Source organism: Carcharhinus amblyrhynchos, chromosome 5, assembly GCF_965287045.1.
Source record: "Carcharhinus amblyrhynchos chromosome 5, sCarAmb.v2.hapA, whole genome shotgun sequence".
Taxonomy (NCBI): domain Eukaryota; kingdom Metazoa; phylum Chordata; class Chondrichthyes; order Carcharhiniformes; family Carcharhinidae; genus Carcharhinus; species Carcharhinus amblyrhynchos.
Window position 1 is genome coordinate 125,881,819 of NC_137328.1, and position 26,864 is coordinate 125,908,682.

The window sequence follows — 26,864 nt, forward strand, 5'->3', positions numbered from 1 at the left end:
CCCTGTGCTGTACCTGTCCTGGGAGTGTTTGATGGGGACAGTGTAGAGGGAGCTTTACTCTGTATCTAACCCTATGTTGTATCTGTTCTGGGAGTGTTTGATGGGGGACAGTGTAGAGGGAGATTTACTCTGTATCTAACCCCGTGCTGTACCTGTCCTGGGAGTGTTTGATGGGGACAGTGGAGAGGGAGCTTTACTCTGTATCTAACCCTATGTTGTATCTGTTCTGGGAGTGTTTGATGGGGGACAGTGTAGAGGGAGATTTACTCTGTATCTAACCCTGTGCTGTACCTGTCCTGGGAGTGTTTGATGGGGACAGTGTAGAGGGAGCTTTACTCTGTATCTAACCCTCTGCTGTACCTGTCCTGGGAGTGTTTGATGGGGACAGTGTAGAGGGAGCTTTACTCTGTATCTAACCCTCTGCTGTACCTGTCCTGGGAGTGTTTGATGGGGGGACAGTGTAGAGGGAGCTTTACTCTGTATCTAACCCCGTGCTGTACCTGTCCTGGGAGTGTTTGATGGGTGACAGTGTAGAGGGAGCTTTATTTTGTATCTAACCCCGTGCTGCACTTGCCTTGGTATCCTATTGTTTTGCATCAAGTTTGAATGACATCTCTGCACTGTGTCATCGAGCTGCCTTTTGTTATCCACCAGTTGCCTCTCTGGTGATTATACCAGGATCATGTTGAGCGATGCCTCTATCACAGCACCATTACAGACTTCAGTGACTGCGGGACACTTAATTTTCATGGAGCTTTTATGTCTCTGCTGTAAAGAGTTCATGGTGGATGCCTATTTTGGCTGAGTTGGCGGGAAGTCAGTCTTAATACACATAGAGGAAACAAAACAATTTTCCATTGTTCAGAGGCCCAGGGCAGTCTTGACCCATTCCAGTTATGGCAGACCAGCAATGACTCTTTAACGTTGCACTGGGTTTCACCCATTCCCTTACAAAGCCTAATAATGCTGTTATGGTAAAACAATGAACAAAGAACAAAGAAAATTACAGCACAAAATACAAAATTGGCTCGGTCAAAGAAGACACATACAGTTTACAGAATACTGATTAGAATGCGAGTCTTTGCAGCTAATCTGCTATTCAAGTCTTAAAGGAGCAGACAATGTGAGTAGAGATAGCATAAAGCATAGGTTAAAGAGATATGTGTTGTCTCCAGACAGGACAGTAAGTGAGATGTTGCAAGATGAGGCCTCAATTGGGATCTTGGGTTCATGTCACACTATCTGTAACCCCCATGACTTGCCTGAACTTGCAACGTCTCACTTACTGTCCTGTCTGGAGACAATACACATCTCTTTAACCTAGGCTTAATGCTATCTCCACTCACATTGTCTGCTCCTTTAAGACTTGAATAGCAGATTAGCTGCAAAGACTCGCATTCTAATCAGTATTCTGTAAACTGTGTGTGCCTTTATATGCTCTGTTTGTGATCAGAAGTCTCCACTCACCTGACGAAGGATCAGCATTCCAGAAGCTAGTGGCGTTTACTACCAAATAAACCTGTTGGACTTTAACCTGGTATTGTGAGACTTCTTACTGTGTTTATCCCAGTCCAACACTGGCATCTTCACATCGGTCAAAGAAGACAGAGGATAGCAATGGAAGGGTGCGTTTATGAATGGAGGGATATGACAAGAAGGAGTCATGTAGGCATACAGCATACTTGCCTTCATTGGCCAGGGCATTGAGTTTAAAAATTGTCATCATGTTGCAGCTTTATGGAACAATAGTTAGGCCGCACTTGGAATATAGTGTTCAATTCTGGTCACCACACTACCAGAAGGATGTGGAGGCTTTGGAGAGGGTACAGAAAAGATTTACTAGGATGTTGCCTGATATGGAGGGCATTAGCTATGAGGAGATGTTGGAGAAACTTAGTTTGTTCTCACTGGAGGTTGAGGGGGTGACCTGATAGAAGTCTACGAGATTATGAGAAGCATGGACAGAGTGGATAGTCAGAAGCTTTTTCCCAGGTGGAAGAATCAATTACAAGGGAGCATAGGTTTAAGGTGTGAGGGGCAATGTTTAAAGGAGATGTATGAGGCAGATTTTTTGCACAGAGGGTGGTGGGTGCCTGGAACTAAATAAACTAAAGTAGCGGGTTATATTCTTAGGGATCATTTCTGCCTTTTGGCTAAGATCAAGTGTAGTATTGACATGCTGCACTTGGTTGAAGTCGTTAGGTTACATTTCAGCTTCATTTGAAGCAATTTTTTAAAGTGGCATCTCGGCCTTTTGGCTAAGATGCAAATGAGATCAAGCCTTGGAGGAGGAGCTACACCTACTCCGGTCAGCTTGGATCATGTAGATCAAGCTCAAGACAGGAGGTGAGAGCCCTGTCTTGTCAGCTCGGATTGGGAATGTCCCAACTTGTTGGGACTCTGAATTGGCTTTAATTTGACTTGATTGGATTGGAATAAAGTAAACAAAAAAAAATTAAAGTAGCAGGTTAGGAGAGAGAGAACACCCCCCCCCCCCCAACTCCCAGGTCTATGAAAAGCAAACATGAGGTCCGTGATTCCCCAGCAAAAGAAAACAGCAATATCCAATATGCACAGTTTCAGATCAGAAGCTCCCTTACCAGCTGCAAGCTCTGCTGACGGAGGAATGGACCTAGAAGAAAATTAAAACACAAATTTACCCCACACAAAGGAACAATTTAACAATAACGCAGATCTAGTAGAATTCACAAGAGAGAAGAGAGATGCACGCATAATACATTCCAAAAGTTAGACACTGTTCAGGGAGATATAAGATTTAATTTGGTGTGATTTAGGTTTAAGATTAATCTGTGTTAAAGTGGCAGACACATGAAATTTATAGAAACCTGGCCAGTCAGTGTGTGTCAGTGAAAGTCTCAGCTGGCTGATTTGGTAGTAAATATGACTTAGTATGCCTAACCCCAGATAAATTCAAAAATCATGCTGCAGTGGTAATCTAAAATCTGTGTTCAAACCTTAGTTCACACTATCAACCTGACTTTTCTTTTTACACATTGAAGGACCTTTTTGGGATTTTATTGTTCCAACTAATCTTATATTTAAGCCAGAATTTCTCTCTTGCAAGAATTTCATACAGTTTGAACAGACTTATGAGTTTCAGCTTGGTGCAGACAAATCACCTTTCTCTACCCTGAAAATGACACTCTCAATAATGAAATGACTGCAGTCAAAGCTGGGACTGTTTATTTAGTAAAAAGTCTGATAACACCAGGTTTTAGTCCAACCGATTTATTTGATAATACTCACAAGCTTTCGAGGGGACTGCCTCTTCGTCAGGTGAAAGGAAAGGCGAAGAGGCAGTCCCCTCGAAAGCTTGTGAGTATTATCAAATAAATCGGTTGGACTAAAGCCTGGTGTTGTCAGACTTTTTACTGTGTTTACGCCAGTCCAACGCCGGCATTCCCACATCATGACTGTTTATTTAAACATTGGTCCTTTAAGTTTGTCCAGCAGATGGCAGTATTTCATACAGCTCTACTCTAACTTCTTTGCTTTTGTATTCTCATGTTCCTTTTTACAAAGCTCAAGATGCCATATGCTTTATGAACATTTTCAATCTGTCCTGCCAGCTTCAATGACTCTTACACATATACACCCTCTATGTACCCTTGGTTTTACATTGAGATTTTCCAGCCCTTCCTAACAGCAGGATCTTTTAGTCCTGGAAGACAGTAAGGGGCAATTTAGCATGGCCAATCCACCTAACCTGCACATCTTTGGGCTGTGGGAGGAAACTGGAGAATCCAGAGGAAACCCACTCAGACATGGGGAGAACGTGCAAACTCCACACAGACAGTGACCCAAGACCAGAATTGAACCTGGATCCCTGGCACTGTGAGGCCGCAGTGCCACCATGCTGCTCATAATTCTGAGGAATTTCCTGCTCTCATTTTAGTGGGTACTTCCTTTTAGACAAAGAATATTTATTTTGCTCCTTTCTGCCTCATTTCTTTCTGGCCTTTTCATAACGTGCTATCCAGAACTGTACCTTATATTCTTAGTGTAATCACTCCAACTGCGTCTCCTTTGAGTTACATTGTACTGTGGTGTCTAGAGATATTGTAATTGTGTTAACATCTTTGGTTTGCTTTGAAAAGGGGCAAAAGTCATTTCTGAAAAACATCTAGACCATAACGTGAAGCAAACCAAAGATGTTAACACAATTATGCACATTCTTTTATTCCAGCCATTAACAGTCCTGCATTTTTCACTGGTAACATGTGATTGTTCATCTGCTTCCTGATTTGCATAAATGATCTAACTCTCCCTGCAAATCCCAAACTGCACTGTCAACTTTTGCTCGCCTGCCTATTTTAGCATTATCGGTAAATCTTACTGTTGGTTTCAGAGTCCTTGTAATTTATATTAATAAGAAATACCAGAAGCCCAAATACTAACCCCAGCAGAACAACAAATCTATTCCCAATCCAACAACATACAATACTTCTAAGTTTATTGTTGTCTACAAATTTTGAATTTGTGCACTGTACACCAAGGTCTAGATCATTAATGAGCAGTGGTCCTAAGAGTGACCCTTCGGGGAACTCAAACTTTCCTGTAGTCTGAAAAACAACTGTTCACCACTATACTGTGTTTCCTGTCATTCAATTTTGTATCTATGTAGCTGTTTCCCTTTTATTTCCATGAGCTTTAACTTTGCTGACAAGTCTATTGTGGAGTACGTTATCAAGTGCTTTTTGGTAGTCCGTGCACACCACATCAACAGCCCACTATCAACTCTCTGTTATCTCATCAAAATCTCCCAGCAAGTTAGTAAAGCAATTGTTTGCCATAAAACTCCATGCTGTTTGTCTTTAATTAATACACATTTGTTCCAGTGACTGCTAATTTTTGTCCTGGATTATGTTTCTAAAAACTGCCTAAATAATTGAAATTATTTGTATAAGAACATAAGAACATAAGAAATAGGAGCAGGAGTAGGCCATCTAGCCCTTCGAGCCTGCCCCGCCATTCAATAAGATCATGGCTGATCTGTCGTGGCTCAGTTCCACTTTCCCGCCCTCTCCCCATAACCCTTAATCCCTTCTCTTATCAAAAACCCATCAACCCGCTTCTTAAAAATATTTAGCGAGGCAGCCTCCACCACTTCAACGGGCAGAGAATTCCAGAGATTCACCACCCTTTGAGTGAAGAAGTTCCTCCTCAACTCCGTTCTAAACCGCCTCCCCTTTATCTTGAGGCTGTGCCCCCTAGTCCTACTGTCTTTTTTGAGCGGGAAGAGTCTCTCCACCTCTATCCTATCCATCCCATTCATCATCTTATACGTCTCAATGAGATCTCCCCTCATTCTTCTAAACTCTAACGAGTACAAGCCTAGTTTATTCAGCCTCTCCTCATAGCTCAATCCCCTCAACTCCGGTATCAGCCTAGTAAACCTCCTCTGCACTCCCTCCAGGGCCAAAATATCCTTGCGCAGGTGCGGCGCCCAAAACTGCACACAGTACTCCAGCTGCGGCCTCACCAATGCCCTATACAGCTGCAGCAAGACCTCCCTACTTTTATATTCAATCCCCCTCGCTATGAAGGCCAGCATCCCATTCGCCTTCCTGACCACCTGCTGCACCTGCAAGCTGGGTTTTTGCGACTCATGCACAAGGACCCCGAGGTCCCTCTGCACCGTCGCCTGCTGCAGTTTTTCGCCACGTAAGTAATAGTCCTTCCTACCATTCTTCCTACCTATGCTGAAATGTTAATAATTGTGTTATCCTCTTATTACTTTATACTTTTGTGATAACCCCCACAAGATCCATGGGGACTCACTGATTGATCTTCCTGTGGGTCCAGGCCAGACTAGGTCTGCTGAACTGTTGTTGTTCATCCATCGTCATCGATGAGGACCTCGACACCATTAGTCACTTTGAGGCTGGTTGCGATGTGTCCGAAGATGACTGATCAGGCCGATTCGGACATGGAATGTCCTGGTACATATTAGACAGACTTGTGTAGACACTGTAGTTGTTGCACTGGAGGCTCTGGACTTGCGCAACTCGCACTTAAGTTGTGCTTCAGCAATACACCTTGCTTCGTAAGCTTGACTGCCTTTGTGGATGAGGTAGCGCCAGGTAGGGCGGTTTTGTGCCAGCGTTTCCCAGGTGGTCATGTCAATGTCAAGAGACTTCAGCGAGGCCTAGACTGTGTCTTTGAAACGTTTCCTCTGCCCTCCATGTGAGTGTCTTCCAGCAGAGAGTTCCCCAAAAAAGAGCTGCTTGGATATGCGCTCGTCTAACATACGGATGACATGACCTGCCCACCGGATCTGCGCTCTCATCAGCAGTGTATGGACTGATGGTAGACTTGCTCTACAGAGAACTTCAGTGTCTGGTACTTTGTCTTGCCATCTGATGTGTAATATTCTGCGAAGACAAGTCATGTAGAAATGATTGAGCTGTCTTGCATGCCTTCAATACACAGTCCACGTTTCACAGGCAGGGTAGTGAGTACTGTGGCGCTGTAGACGTTCAGTTTTGTTGCTGGGCTGATTCTACGACATTCCCGTTCAGTGGAGGGCAATCTACCAAAAGCAGAACTTGCCTTTGCTATTCTGCAGTTAACTCTTATATCAATAGTCGCGGCTTGGGAGAGGGTGCTGCCCCGATAAGTGAACTGGTCCACTGCCTGTAGTTTCTACCCTTATGGGATCTGTACGGTGCATGAGGAGCAGGCTGGTGCATGACTTCGGTCTTTTTAATGTTGATGGTGAGTCCGAAGTTGTCACTAGCCGTGGAAAATTTGTCCATACTGACTTGCATCTCCGGTTCTGAGCCAGTATACATGGCACAGTCATCGGCAAAGAGGAAATCTCTCAGAACAGTCTCTTTTATTTTGGAATAGCTTGAAGTCTCCTCAGGTTGAAAAGCTTCCCATCCACTCTGTACTTGAGGCTGATTCCAGCAACACTGTCCTGGAAGGCATCATTCAGCATGGCAGTAAACATCACGCTGAACAGTGTGGGTGCGAGCACACAGCCCTGTTTGACACCATTGGTGACTGGGAATGCCTCAGAGGATTCTCCGCCATCCAGTACTCTGGCCATCATGCCATCATGGAACTGGAGTACCATCTGAATGAATTTGGGGGGGCAGCCGAACTTTGACATGATCCTCCACAGGCCTTGTCGGCTTACAGTGTAGAAGGCTTTCGTGAGGTTAACAAAGGTTGTGTAGAGCTCGCGATTCTGCTCATGACACTTCTCCTGAAGTTAGCGCACAGCAAAAATCATGTCAAAAGTCCTGCGACCTTTGTGGAAGCCATACCGTGACTCTGGAAGCAGGCCCAATTCCAGATGAGTGACTAGATGATTTAGCAGGACTCTTGCAAGGGTTTTTCCTGCGATGAGAGCAGCGAGATTCCTCGATGGTTGTTGCATACTTGCTGATTGCCCTTCCTCTTGTAGAGGTGTACGATGGAAGCATCTTTAAGTTCCTGAGGAATGGATCCTTGCTTCCAAAAGGACTGGAACTACTCGGTGACCTTCTTGAGTATGGACCAGCAGCTTTGTAAATCTCTGCGGTTATGGCATCTGCCCCTGGGGCTTTGCCACTGGTAAGCTGGCTGACAGCTTTCATGACTTCGGCTACTACTGGTGGGTCATCCATGGCGCTGTTGATAACAACCTGGGGAATCCTGTCTATTGCCTCATGACGGTCAGTTGAGGATGGTTTCAAAGTGGTCAGTCCATCTCTGCAGGATCTGAGCCCTCTCCGTAATGATAGTTGTATCATCTGTACTCAGGAGGGGGGAACTCTCAAGAGATTGAGGTCCGTAGAGTGTTGAGGACTTCATAGAACCGTTTCAAGTTGTTTCTGTCAGCGTATCCCTGTATTTCATCTGCCTTGGCGCTCAGCCAGGCATCCTGCATTTTATGCAGTTTACTCTGGACTGTCCTGCGAGCACTGGTAAAAGCATTTTTCTTGGCAGATGATAATGGGTCGTTCTGACAGGCCCAATGAAGACGGTGCTTTTCAACAAATAGAGCCTTTTCTCCTCATCATTCTCATCGAACCAGTCACGCTGCTTGTGCGTAGAGGGCCCGAGCATCTTCAGTGCCGATGTATGGACAGCACCCCTGAAGCGTTCCCAGTCGTCCTCAACACTGCCTGCTGAACAGTAGACCCAGGCAGGGACTAGTACGGTGTACTAGTGTTTTTACTTTGCATTCTGGAAGTAAACTGTGTTCCTTATACACTATTACCATTTTAGTCTGTATTTGGATAATTGAACCTCCCAATTTTAACTAATCTATAATCATCCAGGGTAAAACAGCTGCCTGATTGACACCCCTTCCACAAATATTCACTCCCTCTACCACTGGCACACAGTGGCAGCTGTGTAGCATCTGTAAGATTCACTGTGGGAATTTATTAAGCTTCCTTCAATAGAACCTTCCAAGCCTACAGCTCATTCTAGGTATCAATCTAGTAAACCTCCTTTGAATTGGTCACCCTATTATAGAAAGGATATTATTAAACTAGAAAGAGTGCAGAAAAGATTTACTAGGATGCTACCGGACTTGACGGTTTGAGCTATAAGGAGAGGCTGGATTGACTGGGACTTTTTTCTCTGGTGTGTAGGAGGCTGAGGGGTGATCTCATAGAGGTCTATAAAATAATGAGGGACATAGACAAAGTAGATAGTCAATATCTTTTCCCACAGGTGGGGGAGTCTAAAACTAGAGGGCATAGGTTTAAAGTGAGAGGGAAGAAAGTGTCCAGAAGGGCAATTTTTTCACAAAGAGGGTGGTGAGTGTCTGGAACCAGCTGTCAGAAGTAGTAGTAGAGGCGGGTACAATTTTGTCTTTTAAAAAGCATTTAGATAGTTACATGGGTAAGATGGGTACAGAGGGATATGGGCTAAATGCGGGCAATTGGGATTAGCTTAAGGATTTTACAAAAGGGCGGCATAGACAAGTTGGGCCAAAGAGTCTGTTTCCATGCTGAAAACATCTATGACTCTATAACTCCTTTATGATCCTAGGACAAAGTCCATTAGGACCCAGAAACTTGTCAGCTCACAACTTCATCAGTTTGCTCAGTGCAACTTCCCTGGTGATTGTAATTTCACAAAGCTCCTCTCTGCCTGCCACTTCCTGATTCCTGCAATGTTTTTGTATCTTATATAGTGAAGCCTGAAGCAAATATTTGAGTCATTTCATCTACCATTTCCTTATTATCTACAATTAACTCCCCATTCTCATTCTCTATAGGTCTGACACACACACAACTCTTTTCCTTTATAAATAGCTGTTGAAATTCTTGCTATCCGTTGTTCCTTTCTCACCAACTTCCTCTCATACTCTTAATTCTTTCTCCCGATTAACCTTATAGTCATGCTCTAGCATTCTTTATATTCTGACCAATCATCTGACCTGCCAATCACCTTTGCACGTTATGGGCTTTTCCCTCAGGTTTGATACTTTTCTTAACTTTTTAGTTAACCACGGATGGTGGGCCCTCCCTTTAGAATCTTTCATTACAGTAGGAATATATTTATTCTGACCTATCTCATTAAGTGCTTCTCACTGCTTTTCTATTGCTCTATCCTCTAGCCTTGTACCTCAGATAGTTGTTAGTAAGGCTATTAACCAAACCAAGAAGAGGATGGTGATAAATTAAATCAAGAGACAGATCAGACATGACCTAATTGAATGGAGGAACTGGTTGTGGGTGGTGGGTTGAATGCTCCTCCAATTCCTTTGTGAGGGTCCAGGCTCTGTTCTTATGCAATTTTGATCGGCAGGTAAATCGATGGAGAAAAATACAAGGGAGGTGTGGGAGCGATTTCCTGAAAAAAATTACTAAGTGCCCAAGCAGTAGGAAAATTAGAGAATTTCCTACCCAGTTTTTGGCTACACTTAAGTGAATTTCTGGCAATTTGTGCTTCACAGTATCTGCCAGGGTATTCGCACTGGTAGGGGGTGTGGGGGTGGGGGGGGGCCTAATCCTGCCTAAGAGGCCGATAGCAGCATGCTGAGTGGGTCAATTTCCCAGGGAGATTGGCGCGTGCGCACTGACCCCACCCCCGCTCCACTTCCATGCCTGTGTCCTGATGACTCACCCCCCCACCCCCCCACCACCACCACCCCCCCTCTCCCCACCACCACCACACCAGTCGCCGGATCTGACACCCCTCCAGTGGCCAGCCTGATTGCCCCCCTCACGATGGCCAGCCTGATTTCCTCCCCCGGCACCCTTGCAGCCCCCCTCCCTCCCCCACTGATCACTGTGCAGACTGGCAGCGTCCCCTACCCTTCCACACAACCGCTGATTGGCTCAAACCCGCCACCTTTAAACTGCCTGGTGATCGGTGGGCAGTGCCAGGGTGCCAGTACCAGCCTGGCATACTGGCACAGCCCAAGAGGCACTCACCCCTTTCCTGACCCCCCAGAAGGGCCTCAGTGGCCTCTGCTGCACCAGTGAGGCCATCATGCCTGGTCCCTGTTGCTGGGGACCAGCTTAATCCCTGTTGGTACGAACCTCGCCCGCCGAGGTGGGAAACATTAGCAAACCCAGGCGATACTGTCCCGGGCTCACGAATCACATTGAAATGTCGATTTCCACATGGTAATCTGCCTCATGCTCTTACCCGGCACAAGGCTGATTACTCCATAAAAAGTAGCCTGGGGAAGTTGCGACCAGCCCTGCTGTTTACATTTCCCAGCCCACTGTGCTACTCGAGCAATGCAATGGGGCGGGAAAATTGTGCCCAACTTGAGGAAATCCTCTGTAGGTTGCCAATGATTAACTTTCTGATCAATTGCACTAACCTTTAAGAAGAGCAGTAATCAATTCTACATGCATGAGAAAGCCTTAATTACTAGCAACTAAGAACATAAGAACATAAGAAATAGGAGCAGGAGTAGGCCATCCAGCCCTTCAATTCAATAAGGGCTTATTGAATCCCCGTCATTCAATAAGATCATGGCTGATCTGAAGTGGCTCAGTTCCACTTTCCCGCTTTCTCCCCATAGCCCTTAATTCCCTTGTCTATCAGAAATCTTTCTACCTGTAACTTAAATATACTCAATAAGGTAGCCTCCACCACTTCAATGGGCAGAGAATTCCAGAGATTCGCCACCCTTTGAGTGAAGAGGTTCCCCCTCAACTCCGTTCTAAACTGCCCCCCCCTTATTTTGAGACTGCGCCCTCTAGTTCTGTTTTCCTTTCTAAGCAGGAAGAATCTGTCTACCTCTACCCTATCTAACCCCTTCATTACCTTATATGTCTCTATAAGATCCCCCCTCAGCCTTCTAAACTCTAACGAGTACAGGCCCAGTTTATTCAATCTCTCTTCATAAGCTAACCCTCTCATCTCCGGTATCAGCCTAGTGAACCTTCTCTGTACTCCCTCCAAGGCCAATATATCCTTTCGCAAGTGCGGGGACCAAAACTGCACACAGTACTCCAGTTGCAGCCTCACCAGTACCCTGTACAGTTGCAGCAAGACCTCCCTGCTTTTATATTCTATCCCCTCGCTATAAAGGCCAACATTCCATTCACCTTCTTGATCACCTGCTGCACCTGCAGACTGGGTTTTTGTGAATTGTGCACAAGGACCCCCAGATCCCTTTGCACGGTAGCACGCTGCAGCTTTTCGTCCTTTAAGTAATAATCCCTCCTACTGTTATTTCTACCAAAGTGGATAACCTCACATTTGCTAACATTATACTCCATCTGCCAGGTCCTCGCCTATTCACTCAGCCTCTCTGCAGACTTTCTGTGCCTTCCATGCAATTTGCTTTTCCCCTCATCTTCGTGTCATCAGCAAATTTCGTTACCCTACACTCAGCCCCCTCCTCCAGATCGTCTATGTAAATGGTAAACAGTTGAGGCCCCAGCACTGATCCCTGTGGCACTCCACTAGTCACCAACTGCCAACCAGAATAGCACCCATTGATTCCAACACTCTGCTTCCTGTTAGACAGCCAATCCTCTATCCATGCTAACACCTTACCCCCAACTCCGTGCACCCTAACCTTTTGCAGCAACCTTTTGTGACGCACCTTATCAAACACCTTCTGGAAATCTAAAAACACCACATCCACCGGTTCCCCTCTGTCTACCGCACTAGTCACATCCTCATAGAAATCCAATAAATTCGTTAAGCATGACTTCCCCTTCACGAATCCGAGCTGCGTCTGCTTGAACAAACCGGTCTCTTCTGGGTTTCTTGCTATTTCTTCTTTGATGATGGATTCGAGCAATTTTCCAACTATGGACTTAAGCTAACCGGCCTATAATTCCCTGCCTTTTGTCTGCTACCTTTTTTAAACAGCGGTATAACATTAGCTGTTTTCCAATCCTCCAGCACTTCCCCAGAGTCCAGCAAATTTTGATAAATAATTACTAAGGCATCTGCTATTACTTGTGCCATTTCTTTCAGAACCCTGGCATGCATTCCATCCGGTCCCGGGGACTTGTCTACCTTCAGTCCCGTTAGTCTACCAAGCATTACCTCTCTAGTGACAGTAATTGTATTAAGGACCTCATCTCCTACCATCCCTCTATCTTTAATATTCGGTAAGCTATTTGTGTCCTCCTCCGTGAAGACTGACACAAAAAACTCCGTGAAGACCGACACAAAAAACTGCTTTGGTCCTGGCGGCTTTAAGTTTATGGCTGCTTCTCATGCTGCCTGAATAGTAACATTAGGTAGGGTATTAATAATGAATGAATCCTCACTAAAACTGTGAGGTCAGATTAATGCAGAACAAGGCTCTCACAGGAGACAAGTATCCTGTTCCCAAAATAACTGAATAACCTCGGTCAAGCCATCAAATTCACTTCTATTGCTGAGTTTGATGATCCAAGTGAATAGTGAATTAGTTTTAATATTTTTATTCCTAGGACACTGGCAAAGTTGCAATTATTTCTTGTCTTCAGTTGCTGTGAGTCAACCACCTAATATGGTGGATTCCCTGGAGGATGTTCCTGAACCAAACTGGGCAGCACAGTGGCACAGTTGGACAGCATGGTGGCACAGTGGTTAGTACTGCTGCCTCACAGCTCCAGGGATCTGGGTTCGATTCCCGGCTTGGGTCACTGTGTGTGTGGAGTCTGCATGTTCTCATTATGTCTGCATGGGTTTCCTCTAGGTGCTCTGGTTTCCTCCCATATGTTGGGGTTAGGTGGATTGGTCATACTAAATTGACCGTAGTGTCAGGGGATGCATAGGTTAGAGGGATAATGCATTGTGTTCTGGGGATAGGGTCTGGGATTGTTGTCAATGCAGACTCAATGGGCCAAATAGCCTCTTCCTGCACTGTGAGGATTCTATGATTCCGTGATTCAAACAATTCACAGATTTCAATGGTCAATCTTTCTGATAGCCCATAATTGATCAGAGTTATTGAACTCAAAGTCACAGCATACCAGGATAAAATTTAACTGGTTTGCCTGTCCAGTACTGCAAACCCTCCAGCTATCAAACCTTGGTGGTGGATGTTAGAGATAGGGAGGAGGGTGGTAGAGAGAGTATCGCTCCCTAACATGTTCACTTCTTGGGAGATGGATGAAGATGAACACTAATATTGCCCAGAGACCATCTGAACTACTGGAGGAGGAAGATTGAGTGCATTTGAGGGCAAGAAAAATAAATGGGGAAAGAATTTGCAGAAACTGGACACTTGCCTCTGTAGTCTGCTCTAACTGAATGTATAGCAGTATTGATTGGGTTAGGGTCAGTCTTGATATTGATAAATGAGTCAGTGATAATTTTAAAGCACTCCATGCAGTTAGCAGAAACCGTCCACATGTTAGTACCAAGTGCAGTTATTAGTAAGAATGTGCTCTTGCTGTTTGGTGTCTTACGGGAGTGGGCGTTCACCATTTTCACCCTGAACTTCACTGTTCTCCTTTTCTCTTGTCTTTCTGTCATTGTCGTCTTTCTCCACCTTCTTCTTCTTCAGGAGGCCCCAGGACCATGACCCAGCCTTTGAGGCATCCTGTGATGCAGGGCTTCAAAGCACGAAGGGTATTATTTACAAGTTAACAAATCCTAGGCTCTGTTATAGTTGGTCACCCAATTTGTGTTTGACCACGATCATTGGATTGCATCTTTGACTGTAACAAAAACCCAAAGCTCGGATTTTGGAAGAAGGTTCTGATGTTATAATTTATTTATGTGTTTAATTCTTGACATGGTCCTTTCATAGTAGTAATATATGTGAACAGTCAGGATAATAGTTGTACTTGGATAGAGTCTTTGGGATATGAAAATGGAAGGACAGAAATTCCAATCTAGCAGTGCTGCTGTGCTAATTTATTCCTGCTGTTACTACAAGAAATGTTAACCTCCATTCAAATTTGTTTTAAGTGATCCATGCATTCATACGTCTCAATCTTAACCCACAACTGCCAACAGTGTAGTGGTTAAGTATATTGGATTTTGGGTCAGCAACGAGCCATTGTATGTTCCAATGCTGCCAGAATCAGTGGAGAAGTTTGATTCAGACATCCACAGCCCGTAAATATGCTCCATGTTTTGGCAGAGATGTTAGTCCCTCTCAATCCTCCAGCCACCCTCAGCAGGTCTTAACTGTCAGCTCACCAGGTCAAGCACTGCGGATATCAGCCCTCAAGCCAGAAGGAGGATTAAAGTGACTGCCTAATCCAGCAAAAATCCCTTCGCCCACTTTTCCAACTCCCTTCTATTGCTTGACCCTCCACAGCCCTTTCCCTGCGATCGCCACTCCTCACCTTGAACCTACATAGACGATATGGCTGTGCAGCTGCCTGATTTCCAATGTTTGCTGAGCTTTCCCAAAAAGGCAAGTCAACAAACTGATTAAAGTCAAATGAAGTCTGGTTATGGAACTGATTTGGGCCCCTGACCCCTTTCATTGGGCAGCTGATGGATCAGTTCAAAATGTGACCCCTTTCCAAGCTAATAGCACCTTTAGGGTGACCCACCCTCAAGTATGATTCTTACCTGGGCTTTATGTCTTCAGGGGTACCATCGACATCATCATAGATTTCTTCACCTGAAGGAGGAGGAGGAAAGAAACCTGAGATGTACAGAAAGACACAAAACTGTCAGCTCCACAGCTCGAAAGGAACATAGAGGAGAGGTTTGATGAATGGCAGCAGTAATCATAAGGATTCATCATAAAAATGCAAACTGGGAAGGCAGGGCAAAAAGAGAAATCTGAAGAACATTTTCAGCTAAAGATTAATTGACATAAGGAATGATTTAGCAGCTAAGAATGTTGAAATGGAGAGTGTTCGGAAGAAAATTGGAAGTGGTTTCAAAATAAATAAGGAGCATGGTGAGGAGTTGGGTAAAAACACAAAAGCTAAGAGCAGGTTGTACAGCCCCATGCAACCTGCTCCACCATTTCATACAATTCATATTTAAACTTCTATATGAAGTCTACTTTCCTGTTCTAACCCCAAGTCCTTTGAGTCCCAAATACTAATGGCGATAGCCTGATGGTATTATCGCTGGACTATTAATCCAGAAATTCAGCTAATGCTTTGGGGGCCCAGCTTCGAATCCTGCCAGGCGGATGGTGGAATTTGAATTCAATAAAAAAAATTTAGAATTAAGAATCTACTGATGACCAGATGGTGACCAGAATTGAAACTGGGCCCTTGGGACTGTGAGGCAGCATTACTAACTGCTTGGGGAGGCAATAGCCTAATGGTATTATCGCTGGGCTATTAAACAAGAAACTCAGCTAATATTCTGGGGACCCGGGTTTGAATCCTGCCATGCCAGATGGTGTAATTTGAATTCTGTAAAAAAAAAATCTGGAATTATGAATCTACTGATGATTGTGAAACCATTGTTGGTTGTTGGAAAAAACCCATCCTGGTTCACTAATGCCCTTTAGGGAAGGAAATCTACCATTCTCATCTGGTCTGGCCTACATGTGACTCTAGAGCCATAGCAATGTGGTTGACCCTTAACTGCTCTCCAAGGGCAATTAGGGATGGGCAATAAGTGCTGGCCAGCCAGCGACACCCATATCCCACGAATGAATAAAAAATTATTGATCTCAAACTTGAATATAATCACAGCTAAGCATCAACAAATTTCTGGGATAGAGAGTTCCAAAGATTTACACCCTCTCTGAAGAGATCTCTCCTTATCCTAAATGGGTGACTGCTATTTCTGAGTTATGCCCTCTCCTTCTTGATTCTTCTACAGAGCTTCATCAATTTCTCAACATCTACCCTATCAAGCCCCTTGAGAATTTGCACCCCTTGTCCAAGTTATTAAAAATTGCAGCCCCAGTACTGATCTCTGTGGTACTCTACTAGATTGCATCTGGAAAATGCCTATCTTCAAAGAATCCCTACAGTACAGAAAAAGGCCATTCGGCCCATCGAGCCTGCACTGACCACAGTCCCATCCAGGCCCTACCCCACCATATCTCTACATATTTACCCACTAATCTGTCTAACCTACACATCTCAGGACACTAAGGGCAATTTTAGCATGGCCAATCAATGTAACTTGCACATCTTTGGACTGTGGGAGGGAACTGGAGCACCCACGGAGGAAACCCATGCAGACACAAGGAGAATGTGCAAACTCCACACAGACAGTGACCCAAGCTGGGAATCGAACCCAGGTCTCTGGAGCTGTGAAACAGCAGTGCTAATCACCGTGCTACCGTGCCACCTTATGTGAAGCATAGGGATCTTATCCCAACTCTCTGTTGTCTATTTGTGCGAATCTTCTATCCATGCTAATGTGCGACCTCCAACGTCATGGGCTTTTATCTTATTAAATAGCATTTGGTGCAGTACCTTATTGAACACTTTTTGGAAATCTAACATCTACTAGTCCCCTTTTATCTATTCTGCTCATTACCACCTCAAAGAATTCTAATCAATTTTTCAGGCATTATTTCCCCTTCCTGAAGCCATGCTAACTCTGCTTGATCATACTGTGTATTTTTAAATGGTCCGCTATTACATTTTTTATAATAGACTCCGACATTTTTCCAATGACAAATGTTAAGTTAATCGGCCTATCGTTACCTATTTTTGTCTTCCTCCCTTTTTGAATAAAGTTACTTCATTGGTTGTTGTCCAATCCCCTGGGACTTTTCCAGAATTTAAGGATTCTTGGAAAATTACTACCAGTGCATCCACTATGTCGCTACTTCCTTTAATATCCTAAGATGCAACCCATCTGGTCCAGGGAATTTATCGGCCTTTAGCTCCATTAGTTTCTGGAGTACTTTTTCTCTAGTGATAATTATTGTATTTATTTCCTCTCCCTCCTTTTGCCATCCTCTGTCATGTCTAGTTCCCCAATATTATTTCTCCATCTCATTCGCTTAAGGATCCTGTGTTACTTTGGTCTCTCTCTTACCTTTTGCATATTTAAAGAAGCCCTCACTATCCATTTTTATATTGCTTGCTAGATTACCTTCATAGTTTATCTTCTCCCTCTTTATTTCTTTTGGTCATCATTTGTTGATCTATAAAACTTCCTCAATACTCTGGCTTACCATTGTTGCCACATTGTTTTTTTTCTTTTAGTTTAATATTTTCCTTAACTTCCATGGTTAGCCATGGTTGATTCATTCCCTTTCGAGAATCCTTCTTCCTTATTTGGATGTATCTTTGCTGTGAGTCATGAACTATTTTCGTAAATGCCTGCCATTGATGATCAATTGTCTTTCTGTTAAACTCCTTTCCCAGTCTACTCCAGCCAACTCTGTCCTCATTCCTTTGCAATTAGCCTTCCTTAAGTTCAGCACAGTTGTTTCCCACCCAGTTTTCTCATGTGGAGTATAGGGATGAAGGACTTTGGCTTTACAATGTGTGATGAAACCTCACAGAAACACAAAAAGTGTTGGCACATTCTGAGCATAAAATGCAGAGGTAGAAAGTGATGTCAAAGTTAGGGAATGATTGCTCATCTCATACTCACCACCAGCCCCAGTATTGCTGCTCCCAGGGCCCCTGGAGAACAATGGAGAAAAAAGTTTCAAATCAGCAACAGTTTGAGACAGAATTAAAACCATTAGCAGCAGCAGCTCACAAATTCCATTTACTGGTGATGAAGTATGGAAGACATTTTCTGGTAGTTTGGTTAATGTTTACTTGAGATAAGGATCTATTTGTATACAGATTGCTCCTGTCACATTCAGACCAATATGTGTCTTAGAACATTGCTCTACATGAACTGTCCACCTGAGCATTATCAGTGCAGGACTGTGTGCTGAGTTTGTAAATATACAGGACTATATCATTATCTCCCCATCAGGCCCCCGTGTCCCATTAGGCCTCCCACTCCCTGGATATTGGCATTTTGCCCCTTGGGCAGTGCCAAGGGGCCCAGGCTGGCACTGCCAAGTTGTCAATGTCAAGGAGGCACCCCCACTGCCCAACCCTTTGGGGGGGGGCCTCAATTGCCCCTCCTTTATTCCAGTGGGGTTGGACCACCAATTCCCTGTTAGTGGGGAGCTAAAGTAATCCCCGCTGGAGTGTAATACCCCTGGTGGAGACGGGGTTGGGGGGAGAGGCTAGTGAGCCCAAAGATTTCAGTCCCGGGCTCATTAATTGCACTCAAATTATATTTAAAGTAGGCACTGCATACATTATGCAGCTCCACGCCGATGTCTGGCATGGAGTTGACAGTGCCAGGAATCCAGGTCTAGTAGATGCACTGATGCCTGGATGCCCAACGGGGAGCCCGCGAAATTGACTCCGCTGGAGCCTCCTGACCCATTGCGCTAAAAAAGCAGGGCAGTGGAATGGGAGAATCTCCCTCAGTATCTCCCCATCTATTCTATCCAGACCCTTTTGATTTTGAACACTTCTATCTAATCTTCTCTCAACCTTTCCTTCTTTATGAAATGGTCCTAGCATCTCCAGCCTTTCTACATAACTGAAGTCCCTTATTTCTGAAACCAATCTTGTGAACCTTTTCTGCTCTACCTCTAATGCCTTCACATCTTTCTAAACTGTGGTGCCAAGAATGGGAGGTTGAGGTCAAGCCAGGGTTGCATACATAATAACATACCAACGGCTCATAACAATTCTGAGACTCCAGTGTATAAACTTGCAAGAAGCTAATAAACAAACATTTCACAGTCCTCTAATGCAAAATAGTGCAGCATTCTTCACCTTTGATCCCTTTGTTACCTTACCCTCCCATCCTCCCCAACAACTCATACTTCCTCCTTCAAGGTTTTAAAATTTGGAAACTGCAGTCTTTGAACTTTCTGGGACTACAGGACAAGTAAAGCTATAACCAACGCTCAGGAATTCCTTCTCTAAACTGCTCAACCACATCACCTCCCGCTCTTCATTAAAGCCCAATACTTTGACCAACCTTCCTCCTTTGTTTGGCTATCCAGTTTCTAACATACAGCTCTGTGAAACGCCCTGAATGTTTCAAAGGAAAGTATAGCACAGGAACAGGCTCTTTGGCCCTCCAAGCCTGTGCTGCTCATGATGCCCTAACTAAACAAAAAAAACCTTCTGCTCTTACTCAGTGTGTCTCCCTCAATTCCCTCCCTATTCGCATACCCATCCAGATGCCTCTTAAATGTTTTATATAGCTGCAACATGATTTCCCAACTCTTGTACTCAATGCCCTCACGACAATAGCATTGCTGCAATTGCCTTAATACTCAACGCCGACAGTTGCCAGTTTCCAGATGCAATTTTACAACTCATCTGCTTCATCCTGGACCATAATGTCTTCACTTTCAACCGCCAGTTCTTCATCCAGACACACGGAACAGCCATGGGGACCAAATCCGCACCTCAAAATGCCAACATCTTCATGCACAGGCTCGATCAAGACTTCTTAACCGCACAGGACCTTCAACCTATGCTATACACTAGATACATCGATGACATTTTCTTCCTTTGGACTCATGGTGAACAATCACTGAAACAACTATATGATGACATCAACACGTTCCATCAGACTCACCATGGACTATTCTTTGGAATCGATTGCATTTTTGGATACACGCATCTCCATCAAGGATGGTCACCTCAGCACCTCACTGTACTGCAAGCCCACAGATAACCTCACGATGCTTCACTTCTCCAGCTTCCACCCTAAACAAAAGCCATCCCCTACGGTCAAGATCTCCGTATACACAGGTTCTGCGCAGATGAGGAAGATTGCAATAGACACCTCCAGACGCTGAAAGATGCCCTCATAAGAACAGGATATGGCGTTCGACTCATCAATTGACAGTTCCGACGCGCCACAGCGAAAAACCACACCGACCTCCTCAGAAGACAAACACGGGACACGGTGGACTTCGTCGTCCAGTACTTCCCCGGAGCTGAGAAGCTACGCCATTTTCTCCAGAGTCTTCAATGTGTCATTGATGAAGACGAACATCTCACCAGGACCATCCCCACACCCCCACTTCTTGCCTTCAAACAACCGCACAACCTCAAACAGACTATTGTCCACAGCAAACTACCTAGCCTTTAGGAGAACTACCACACAACCCTGCCACAGCAACCTCTGCAAGACATGCCGGATCATCGACATGGATGACATCATCTCATGTGAGAACACCATCCACCAGGTACACGGCACATACTCTTGCAACTCGGCCAACATTGTCTACCTAAAATGCTGCAGGAAAGGATGTCCCAAAGCATGATACATTGGGGAGACCATGCAGATGCTATGACAATGGGGAGACCATGCAGATGCTATGACAATGGATGAATGAACACTGCTCGACAATCACCAGGCAAGACTGTTCCCTTCCTGTTGGCGAACACCTCAGTGGTCATGGGCATTCGGCCTTTGATCTTCGGGTTAGCGTTCTCCAAGGCAGCCTTCACGACACACACCAGTGCAGAGTTGCTGAGCAGAGACTGATAGCAAGTTCTGCATACATGAGGATGGCCTCAACCAGGATCTTGGGTTCATGTCACACTATCTGTAATCCCCATGACTTGCCTGAACTTGTAACATCTCACTGACTGTCCTGTTTGGAGACAATACACATCTCTTTATCTATGCCGAATGCTATCTCCACTCACATTGTCTGCACCTTTAAGGCTTGAATAGCAGATTAGCTGCAAAGACTCACATTCTACTCGGTATTTTGTAAACTGTGTGTGCCTTTATATGCCCTGTTGAGAACTTTCCACTCACCTGATGAAGGAACAGTGTTCCAAAAGCTTGTGGGTTTACTATCAAATAAACTTGTTGGATTTTAACCTGGTGTTGTGAGACTTCTTACTCAGTGCCCTGGCCAATGAAGGCAAGCATGCGATAAGCCTTCTTAATCACCTTGGCCACCTGTATTGTCACTTTTAGGGAACTGTCAACCTGCACATCTAGATCCTTCCGTATGTTAATGTTCCTCCAAAATGCATCACCTCGCATTTGTTTGGATTAAACAATAGACTTCCCAGCACTGATCCCTGTGCAACACCACTATCTACAGATTTCCATTCTGAAAAACACTCTTCCATCACTGTTCTCTGTCTTCTGTGACCAAGCCAGTTCTATATCCATCTAGCCAGTCCACTCCCAATCCCATGTGATTTTAGTTTTTGTATCAGTCTGCCATGTGGGACCTTTCCTGAATGGGTTTCTGATTCTGTCTGGATTTTCAGCCTGTGACACCGTTCTCTCTGACTGTGAGTATGGGCTGAAAATCGCTCCCATGGCCTGAGATCGATGAAGGTTTGAATGCATGCAGTGTTTCTGTCTCCTTACGTTTCATCATTTGGTGCAACATCATCATAGACTTCCTGGTCTTGGACTGGTTGCCTCATGACGGGCATGGATTCTTTTGGCTTGCTACCTGTTTTCTTCTTTATCTCATCATAGTTGATATCCACACACGTCACCTTAATGTACCCATCTGCAATAGAGAAACAGACAAACAGTAGTTTAACAGAGGAATTACAACGTTGCAGAAACCCAGTGCATTGTGGCATCAAGGTAATCAGGACATTAGCTGTCTCATTTTCCAGTGATGATGGGTTCCAGTTGATCAGAGAGGCATTAATTAGTCCAAGGACCTATCTGCATGATAGTCTATTTACTCACAGCAAGCTCTTACAAGAGCAATCTGATGTGAAATATAACCAGATAACCTGCACTGGAACCATAGGAAAATCATAGCACAGAACAAGGCCATTCAGCCTATTGTGTCTGTGCCAGCCGAAAAAGAAATCAATTTAGAAGGTGCCTAATCCCACCATCCAGCAGCTGGTTCATTGCCTTGCAGGTTACAGCACTTTAGGTGCAGATCGAGATATCTTATAAATGAGTTAAGGGTTTCTGCCTCCACCACCAAACTGGACAGTAGATTCCAAACATCTACCACCCTCAGTGTTTTATTTGGCACTTTGATGTGCCAAGGGATGTTTTATTATATTAAACGCTGTATATAAATACCGAGTTGTTATTCAGAGGAAGAAGTGGTTCCTCTTGAGCCAGACCTAACGTTCTTTGCATGGGGCGTCTGACAGTGCAGCACTCCTTCAGGAATGTGTTGCATGTCTGTCTGTATCTATGAACACAGGTTCAAATCAGTGATTATCTGAGCTGGAGGCCAGGGTGCAGACAACTGAGACAAGCTTTACTGAGTCTGCCACACATGTTGGATAGCCAAGAACGTAGTGCAAGTTCCAGCTGCTCTGCCTTGCAAGATCTGGTTTTATCAGATTACCATTTCTTTACCTGAAACAATTCTAACACAGGGTGGAATTTAATGAGGGGCTCAACATCTGCCACCAAAAACTGGTGGCACCTCAGCCACCCACCTCACTAGGAGCCAAGAGGGAATTCAATTCCTAACTGGAAGCAGGAACCGTGCCAGTGGGGGTTCCAGCCCCACGGGAGACATTTACTTGCAGCACTTCTCCAGTAAGGTGGGAATCCTGCCCCAGGAGCTGCTGGACAATCAGAAGCCAGACACACTCCATAACCAGCAATACCAGCGGGGGGCAATGGCTGCTGCCAATAATCCACAGCTTTCACCAGTCTTCACTCTAGGATCCTTGGAGAAGCATGGCAGGGAAGGGGATTGGGGTGGGATGGGGGTGCGGGTTCACAAAGACAACAGATCGGGACGTTATCAAATTGGTGTTTATGGGAGTTTTCTGTGCAGAAATTGGCTGGTGTGTTTTTCACATTAAAACCTTGACTAAACTTTAAAAGTAATCCATGACTGGGCGGAGAAGTGGCAGATGGATTTCAACACAAATAAATGTGTAGTGGTCCATTTTGGCAGGTCCAATGGGATGAAGGAGTATAATATCAAGGGTTGAGTGTTGAGGAGCAGAAGGACCTTGGGGTCCAGGTCCATAGGACTCTTAAATCAGCCTTGCAGGTGGAGGATGTGGTCAAGAAGGCGTATGGTGTACTGGCCTTCATTAATCAAGGGATTGAGTTTAGGAGTCGGGAAGTAATGCTGCAACTTTATAAGACCCTTGTCAGACCCCACTTGGAGTACTGTGCGCAGTTCTGGTCGCCTCACTACAGGAAGGATGTGGAAGCTGTTGAGAGGGTGCAGAAGAGATTTACAAGGATGTTGCCTGGATTGGGAGGCATGCCTTATGAGGATAAGTTGAGGGAGGTGGGTCTCTTCTCCCTGGAGAGACGAAGATTGAGAGGCGGCCCAATAGAGGTTTATAAAATGTTGAGAGGTGGATTCTCGGAGGCTATTTCCCAGGGCTGAAATGGTCGCTACGAGAGGATACAGATTTAAGGTGCTGGGGAGCAGGTACAGAAGAGATGTCAGAGGTAACTTTTTCACTCAGAGGGTGGTGAGAGAGTGGAATTGGTTGCCGTCAGTGGTGGTAGAGGTGAACTCGCTGGCGTCTTTTAAGAGACTTCTGGATGAGTACATGGGATTTAATGGGACTGAGAGTTATAGATAGGCCTAGTAGGTATGGATATGATCGGCGCATCTTGTGGGCCGAAGGGCCTGTTTGTGCTGTAGTGTTCTATGTTCTATGTTCTATCCTCAGCCAGAGAAAGACAGGAAACAGTATAATGCAAGTTCCTTCTGATTTGACAAACATCTGTAGCACCCAGAGCTGCCATCCACAGCAATGCTAATACTCAGCATGACCCCCAACAGACCCTCACTCGGTGAACTGAAGCCCTCCATTTCACACCTGGTTCCATTTAAACTTGCTTTGCACTCAAAATTTTAATAATCGTTTTAAAAATACAGAAAGAAAGTGATCTGCGGATTGCTTTGAAAATGTCTGGCTAGGATTTTTAACCCTGCCTCTGGTTGGTCTCCCATCTTAGACATTTTAGCTCATCCTAAAAACTCTGGACCCGTGTCCTAACCCACACCAAGTTGTGTTCACCCATCACCCTCTACAGCATAGCTCACTGACCCACACCAAATCGTGTTCACCCATTACCCTCTGCAGCATGGCTTAGTGACTCAAACCAAGTCATGTTAATCCATCACTCTCTACATCATAGCTCACTGTCCCACATTGACTCCTGGTCAAACTCCTGATTTTAAAATGCCCACCCTTCATTTCAAATCCCTAAATGTCCTTGCTTTTCTCTATCCCTGTAATCTCCTCCAGCCCAGAAGGAAATAACAACAAAATATTGAAATTACTGGTCTGAACTGGTAATGCACTCTTTAAAGTGAAACACCAGTAAAACGGGGAACTAAATCTGAATTTTTTTTTTCCTTCTGGGAGCCCCAAATCCTCAAAATATCTGTGTTCATCTAATTCTGGCTCTTGAGCATCCCTGCTTTTAGTTCTCTATTATTGGTGGCTGTGCCTTCATTGCCTATGCTCTGTGCTTGGAAGTTCCCTCCCTATGCCTCTCTACCTCACTTTCCTCCTTTCAGATGCTCCTTAAAGCCTACTGCTTTGACCAAGCTTTTGATCATTTGTAGCTCAGTGTTAAATTTCTGCCTGATTTTACTCTTGTTGCGTTTTACTACATTAAAGGTGCCGTATAAATGCAGGTTGTTGTTTTGTTTTAGCATCAATGCACTTACAGGAACCATCCAGTGTCCTGGCCAACCATTTGCCCTCAGGATTGTCTGTGATGCGGATGATCTCGAGCCACTCGCCCTGCTTGCACGACAGCTCATTCTTTCCACCTTTGTAATCCATGGTGACCTTCACGTTTTGGATCACCTCAATCGCTCCTGAGAGCTGAATAAAAGATAAGACTTTCTTTAATCATCCAGCCATTGGAACTGTTTCTCACCCCGGAACCTTCCAGCTGGTTGAAGCCAGATAGTAGGTGATTGGGTTGAGAAAAAGATTGAGATCGACTTTTCAAAAACATTCCACTTAAAGATCCAATCTGTCCCGTCCAAAATCAGATAGGTGCAATACACTCGCCCTTAACAGAAGCCCAATGATGGATGATAAATAAATCTGCATATTATGTTCATTTATTACTGGACATTTTCTCAATGAGAGGGATTGAAGGATACAATGAATACTGTCTGAAGTGAGCAAATGGCCAGTTCCCAGGGGACAGACGCAGTGGTAATTTTACTGGACTAATAATTCACATGCCCGGGTCAATGCTCTGGGGTCATGAATTCAAATCCCAACATGGTACCAGGAATTGGAATTCAATTAATAAATCTAGAAGTGTTTACTGTTGAAAAGAGCATGGATGTTAGGAAACTTGGGGAAATAAATAGTGATGTCTTGAGGAGTGTACATATAACAGAGAAGGAGATGCTGGAAGTCTTAATGTGCATCAAGGTAGGTAAATCCCCAGGACCTGAATAAGCATATCCCAGCATGTTGTGGGAAGCTAGGGAGGAAATTGCAAGTCCCCTTGCAGAGATATTTGAATCATCGATAGTCACGGGTGAGATGCCTGAAGATTGGAGGGTGGTCAATGTTGTGCCTTTGTTTAAAAAGGACCGCAGGGAAAAGCCTGAGACCTAAAGGCCAGTCAGCCCCACAACTTGGTGGGCAAGTTATTGGAAGGTATTTTGAGACACAGGATCTACAGACATTTAGAGACACAAGGACCGATTAGGGACAGTCAGCACAGCTTTGTGAGTGGAAAATCATGTCTCACAAATCTGATTGAGCTTGTTGAAGGGGTAACCAAGAAGGTAGATGAGGGCAGTGCAGTTGATGTTGTCTACATTGACTTTAGCAAGGTCTTTGACAAGGTGCCGCATGGTAGGTTGTTGCATAAAGTTAAATCTCATGGGATCCAGAGTGAGGTAGCTAAATGGATACAAAATTGGCTTGATGACAGAACACAGTAAGAAGTCTCACAACACCAGGTTAAAGTCCAACAGTTTATTTGGTAGCAAAAGCCACTAGCTTTCGGAGCACTGCTTCTTCATCTGGTGAGTGGGATTTCAGTTCACAAACAGGACATAGAAAGACACAAACTCAATTTATAAAATAATGGTTGGAATGTGAGTCTTTACAGGTAATCAAGTCTTAAGTGGTACAGACAATGAGAGTGTGAGTTAAGTGCAGGTTAAAAAGTTGTGTATTGTCTCCAGCTGGGACAGTTAGTGAGATTTTGTAAGCCCAGACAAGTCGTGGGGGTTACAGATAGTGTGACATGAACCCAAGATCCCAGTTAAGGCCGTCCTTATATATGTGGAACTTGGCTATCAGTCTCTGCTCAACAATTCCGTGCTGTTATGTGTCGTGAAGGCTGCCTTGGAGAACACGAACCGGAAGATCAGAGGCTGAATGCCTGTGACCGCTGAAGTGTTCCCCAACAGGAAGAGAACACTCTTGCCTGGTGATTATCGAACGGTATTCATTCACCTATTATCATAGTGTCTGCATGGTCTCCCCAGTGTATCATGCCTTGGGACATCCTTCCCTGCAGTGTATTAGGTAGACAACGTTGGCCGAATTGCAAGTGTGTGCACCATG

The 26,864-nt window shown here is 44.6% G+C and overlaps 1 protein-coding gene across 5 annotated transcripts in view; it reads right to left on the bottom strand.

Annotated features, from left to right (window-relative positions):
- The window catches only part of LOC145343336 (FYN-binding protein 1-like), a 242,692-nt gene that overhangs the window by 39,254 nt on the left and 176,574 nt on the right, over positions 1 to 26,864 (bottom strand). For 2 of the 5 annotated variants that reach the window (XM_080189550.1, XM_080189553.1), the window contains exons 8-13: positions 24,986 to 25,145; positions 21,712 to 21,859; positions 17,929 to 17,960; positions 14,968 to 15,043; positions 13,848 to 13,994; positions 2,601 to 2,632 (exon numbers count right to left, since the gene is read on the bottom strand). In XM_080189550.1, the coding sequence (XP_080045676.1) occupies positions 2,601 to 2,632; positions 13,848 to 13,994; positions 14,968 to 15,043; positions 17,929 to 17,960; positions 21,712 to 21,859; positions 24,986 to 25,145 (595 nt within the window). The remainder of the gene's footprint in view (positions 1 to 2,600; positions 2,633 to 13,847; positions 13,995 to 14,967; positions 15,044 to 17,928; positions 17,961 to 21,711; positions 21,860 to 24,985; positions 25,146 to 26,864) is intronic. The other 3 variants (XM_080189552.1, XM_080189554.1, XM_080189555.1) reach the window with 3 other exon arrangements.